This window comes from Euprymna scolopes, chromosome 7, assembly GCF_053919585.1.
Source record: "Euprymna scolopes isolate OS-2025 chromosome 7, ASM5391958v1, whole genome shotgun sequence".
In the NCBI taxonomy this organism is placed as follows: domain Eukaryota; kingdom Metazoa; phylum Mollusca; class Cephalopoda; order Sepiida; family Sepiolidae; genus Euprymna; species Euprymna scolopes.
In genome coordinates this window covers 155,509,731-155,515,730 of record NC_136488.1, presented here as the reverse complement: position 1 = coordinate 155,515,730, position 6,000 = coordinate 155,509,731, and the positions used below count along the sequence as shown (strand labels likewise).

Sequence of the window (6,000 nt, the reverse complement as noted above, 5' to 3'; positions counted from 1 at the left end):
AACACACATGGAAGAGAGTCCTAACAGCACTTATAGTGATGGAGGAACTGGTTCTATCCAACAGGCGGCCACAGCCAACGCTAAATCAACCACTACGACTAGAACCACCACTCTACAGGGGCTGAACATTGGCAACTCCAGAAAGCAGTTAATATCACTGTGTGACCTCAATGTGGCTGACGTCGAAAATTGGAAATCCATGAGTATGTCCGTGAAAGATCTAAAACACTTGGAGATTGACGATTTTCTGAAGAATCCGGTGTTGACTCAATCCTACAAGGTGACTAAGTTCCAGTGGTTGCAGACTCAGCTGGAAGCATCGACGCTAAACGCGACGCAAAGTGTTGCGGCACGTAATTCTCAGGTCGACACGCTAACAATTACGAACCAGAATTTTCTAAAAGTTAGCGAAGATCGCGAGAAAACCTTCGTTACTGGAGACTCGAAACTACCGTCGGTAAATTTTGAAGAAATGCTGGGCGCCATTGAATTGCCTGATGTTAACAATTTTAATAAATGTCCGACGCAGTTCAGCTTAATCGAACGTCCGGACTCTGATTCCACTGCCCCGATCAGTGACGTCATTGCCGTTGAAACAATCCCAGAAAAATGCGCCGTTTCAAATTCGAATCCGGCTTCGATTTTAAACCATCTCAGCTCTGACCTTTCGGAAGAAATGTCCGACAACGGATGCATGTCGTCTGCCGACGATGTATTTAAGACAGACTGCGCAGTGGTGGAGACACCCGTTCCAAATGATGCTGTATCGCCCAATCGTGATTTGATCATCAACGCTGACAATCGTTCTAAAGCTTCGGAGCGAAACGATCAGCAGGAAAGCATAAAACCTAAAACGAGCGACGCGACAAAAAGAGAAGAAGCGACAAACACTAGCGTTTCTCATGCGATCACCCAACCAGAACCGGGGTTGAAACATAACCAATGCGATCATATGGTTTTAGATGTATCTTTGGTGGCGAAGGCAACAGATAAAAATGATTCTACGCGGAAAGAAGAAGTCCATACAAACAAGAAAGAGGAAGCCATTGTGAAGAGCGTTTTCATTAGTGTTTCGCAAGAGGAGATAAAAGGTCGGAAAGCTTTTGCAAAAGAAGACGCCCAGGAGCCAATGAAAGGCGTTATGCAGGTTATGACCAATCTGGAGACGAAAGAAATCGATAGACTAGAGCCTGTGAAAGAATGGAGAGAATATCCTCCATTAAATCTGGACATCGGTTCCCGTGTGTCAAGGGAATTAGATGTCCTCGTCTCGTTCCGAAACGATGACGCAAAATCTCTAGAAAACCTCAACGAAAATAACGTTGCTGAAATTCTGAGAAAGCGGGACGGTCGTGCATCTGAAATAAAAGCCATTATTCCATTGGAACGGTTTGAGATGAAATGCAGCGTAGAAAGGCGAGATGGAATAAAAGAAAATGTCAATTTTTATTCAAGCGAAAGGGTTAATAAAAGTGGGCAAAGTCAAAGTCTCGATTTGAATGGGTTACGTAATGGCTGCTCAAAGCAAGATGGCGTCGATACGTCACACACTGATGATGATAGCTTAAAAGAAACGCGAGCGCGGAATAAAACGTGCGATATTTATAAAGAGGTTACTATGTCAACAACTGGTTTGCTTGAGAATGCAGAATATAAAAATACCAGTTTACTGTGCACCAATCAAAGTAATGGCACAGAAATGGATGGAATGAATACCATTATAACTTATAGTGAAGGGAGACGAAATATTCACGAAAACAAAACAAAATATTATCCAAACGAGAGGGAAACGCCACAAGAAACTGCCGATTTGAGTCAGCAAGAAACCTACGTTTTTGAACAATATAATCTAGAAACTATTTCCCTGCCGGAGATTTTACGGAGTTATGTTAGTTATCAAACGGAGAACGAATTTTCGTGCATCTATATCCACGATGAGACGAAAGTGAACGAAACGAACAAAGAATCTGTGTCGGCTGTTGATGGTTCACAAAATGGTGACACTTTGGTCGGCAGGCCTGTTCCTGGCGCGGCAAAAAAGGAACCATCCGCGGAGGACGATCACAACAAACATGAAAATGGGGTTTACAGTATAAACTCAAGGGAGCTAAGCAAGGAAGAGAGAAAAGATCACGATTCTGGGTCAGTCGTAGTTTTCGAAAATAATGTTGAAAACATATACCGACCGACCGTTGAAGATGATGGTCGTGCCGTAGTGGCCAAGATAACTCAAGGCCAAACAGAAATCGCTTCCACTAAATGCACTCGCAAAACCGCGGACAAAAGCACCGATGTAGACTTCATTAATGTCTCCAAACCATTTCATTTGACAACGTCGTCGACAAGCTCCATCTTAAAACTCAGTAACAACGACTTACAGGCAGGCGGCGGCATTCGGATTATGCATGGGGTTAAAGAGGATCACTCCAAGGCGGGGCCATCTATGATGTCCAGGGATAAATTAAAGCTTCTTACTTCGAATTTCGCACCTTTAGATCATCGCAGGGCTGAAACTTCCATAGACACGTTTATGGTGACATCTTCGGCGATCGATGACGTCAAAGTTCCTGAATGCTCTGAAACGGATCAATCGTCATTTGATTTTCGAAGGATGAATACGAGTTCAATTAACATCACCAAAAACGTTACTTCGAACAGTTCTGTACTTCCCAATTTAACGTCATCTAACATGGAAGAACGGCAGGCTGGTAGTGTCGGATGTGTTATCAAGGAATTGTCGTCCGTCGGAAAAAAAGGAGAATGCATTTCGCCGCCGAAAACAGTCGACGTCACGCAGAACAATTTATTGAACGCTCCTTCAACCGAAATGCAAAACAAAGATGACATACGCTCAAGAACAAGTCGTCGAGATGTGAACGGTGTATTCTTGACCCAGCTAATCACTGAAACGTCCGAAATGAGGAAGCCTTTGATAAGAAAAGATATTAAAGATGAAGTATACGGAACGACCAAGGGTGACCCTGCTGTACAGCATATTGGTGGTGGTGGTGGTGGTGGTGGTGGTGGTGGTAACGGTGATGCGACTGGTGTTTCGAAAGAAGCTGCGCCGACATGCCAAGCGCGAGAAAAAACAGAAAAGAAATGCAAAGAAACTGAGCGAGCCCAACGCGAACTAAAAAGCTATTCGATCGAGACGCAGCCAGACTCTGAAAATAATGCGTCGACAAACGTCCAGGTCGGTATTGCGGTGACCATGATTGGCATCACGAAAGACCCGACCTACGAAGCAAAGACCAAGATTCGTGAGAAAGACCAAACGCAGAACGACGACCAATCAGTCACCACTTCAGTGACGAGAAAAGTCGATAAGTGCTCCTGCCAAAATCGAGAGGCTGTGCAAACCCAGAAGAACGGTGAAATTACCAGAGCAGTTCGTGACATGTTTATAGTTGGGGGTGAATATAAGGAAAGGCGCTCAGCCTTTTCTGGTCACCGTGAAGCTTTAAAAATGCCAGCACATTTACCGACGTGCCCGCTAAAAAGATATCAAGAAACATTCTCGACTAGGTGTTTTACATCACCGATCATGCCATCCTCCGTTTCGAATTCGTTCAAATCAACTCCCAATTGGTCTTCAAATAAGTTATCTGGAAAAGCATTAAGCGTTCTTAGTACTTCCGGATTCCACTCAGATTGTAACTCTCCCACATGCGCTGCAATGCACGTCCTATCCAAAGGGCAAAGAGAAAGCTGCTCCTTTGTGTCTAACGAGAAAATTGTCACTAACGAGAACACTAACGAGAACACTAACGTAGCCAACCGGTCAGAGTCTTTGCTGTCACAGGTTGACCAGAACCAAGATGTTAAGCATGCAGTATTGTTTTCGGGCGATCAGTCAAACATTCCATCAGGCGACCTGACCGTATTTCCGAATTTGTCTACGAAGAAGCACAACAAAGCGGACCCTGTGCAGCCACGCCCAAATCCAAATGTCCGCAAAAAGAACAAGTCCTTTCAACATGAGAAGGACCATTCTTGTGGCGACGGATCTGCCGATGTTTCGTTCCGGAGTTCCAGAAGAAAGAAAAACAATGATCAGCTGAATGAGTTGATGCGTTATCATTTAAACCGGAAGAAACGCTGGAATCCTTACGAGCAGTGGGCTTCGATGCCTCCGCCTCCTTCTCCGGCTTCTCCCGCTGTTCATTCGCCTTTGAAGGATTTCGTCCAACATGACGACCACAACACCTTAACAGAAGATTTGCCATCGACACCGAAAACGTTCAGAAAAGGTGAAATAAGTGTAGACTTTGTTGTTGTCGTCGTCGTCGGTATTTCTTAAGAATCGGAGCAGAAAATAATCGGCAAAAATCGTAGACTTGTACGAGTTTTGACGAACATCTGCGACTTTTGCCGGAAAAAAATAAAAGCATGTAGAAGCGGAAGTTTCGTGTAAGGAGCCATGCAAATCTATAATTATCAAAATTGTGTCGCTTTATACGGTCGATCACTAATCACTAAACACTAAATCAGTGGTTCCCAACCATAGTGCCGTCGCATAGTGATGTGCTGCGAAATGATTACTAGGTCTGTGACAGCAACATATTCTTTTCATTGTTTTGACTCTATGTATCCATTAATATCTTATATGTTTTTATAGAGATTGATGTGGTTCTCGGTTGATTGACTGTGTCTTATTGTGTCGGATATATGCTTGAGAGTCAAAACAATGAAAAGAATATTCTGTTGTCACAGGCCTAATCATTACTAATGTGCCACGAATAGGTTATAAGTGGAAGTTACAAGTTGTTATAGGTGAAAAAAAATTTAATGCCGTTAGAAACAGAGTTGCTTGTATTAATAAATACCAACCCACACATTATTACTTATATGATATCAATGCTTAAATATCCAAAATGAAGAAATAAAACGTATAATAAATCGTTTTTTTTTTTTTAATTTTTAAATATTTTGAATTTTCCATAATAAACGATGCACCTGAACAATCAGCAATCCCTTTACACATTTTGCTACTTTTTAAATAGTATTTTCAAGTCACATTCAAGTTTTACGATATCTTTTTTTTTATTATTAAATTTTTAGGTGAAAGTACAGAATAGTTACAAAATACTCTCCCCTCCTCATGTTAAATAATAGATTTCTAAATAATAACGTTATTATTTTAGCGCGGGTCATTTATTGCAAAAGTACCTTTTGTTCGTAAGTAATTACACGTGAATTCAATTTTTTTGTGTAATCTTGTTTCTAAGCGATAATCGGCAGAAATAGCTCGAAAAAGTCGAAAACGAAAACAATTTGTAAGGAGGTGCTAATCGTTCAGGTGCACCGAATAAACATTAATAAGTCTTGTAAAATATTCACGTAAATATTATTATTATTTATTTATTTTTTTTTTTTTTTGTGATAGGTGTACCGCAAAAATGTAAAGAGTTCAATAGTGTGTCACCATGTAAAACAAAAAAGCTTGGGAACCACTGCATTAATCCTTACTAGCAAAACGTAACCATAATCTCTTAAAAGCAATCTTAATATTTTTTCCTCGGTAGTCAGTAGCTCTCACCTCTAACTCTTACTCTCATCCTAACCCTAACACGTAATACTAAGTTTAACTACTAAAAACTAACCCTAAAATTCCAGTAGAAAATGTGGTATCTTGTTGAAGCATTCCCGCCTCGAAACCGGCTTTTCTTGCGCTTACTCTAGCTCAAAGGAAAAACTCATTTTGAGACGGGAGCGATTCTATAAAATTGCCAGAATTTTCTTAAATGTTATCCTAAAAGTATTAAGCAGACTCAATAAAAAAAAAATGGTGCTTATTTAGAATTAAAACTGTTTTTAAAAACTAAATTGCACAAAAAAAAAAAAATATATATATATATATATGCTGAGTTACGTCTGGTTCGTTAAATGCACAAGTACCATATATATATATATATATATATATATATATATATATATATATATATATAATCCTTTTTTACGATTTTTAGTGATTTTAATAGGAAATTGTAACAATTA

The 6,000-nt window shown here is 40.4% G+C and overlaps 1 protein-coding gene across 1 annotated transcript in view; it reads left to right on the top strand.

Annotated features, from left to right (window-relative positions):
* The first annotated feature begins 447 nt into the window (after positions 1-447).
* The window catches only part of LOC145280082 (uncharacterized), a 50,141-nt gene continuing 44,588 nt past the window's right edge, over positions 448-6,000 (top strand). Inside the window, exon 1 of the mRNA XM_080131790.1 lies at positions 448-4,253. Within this exon, the coding sequence (XP_079987916.1) occupies positions 473-4,253 (3,781 nt within the window). The 5' untranslated portion in view covers positions 448-472. The remainder of the gene's footprint in view (positions 4,254-6,000) is intronic.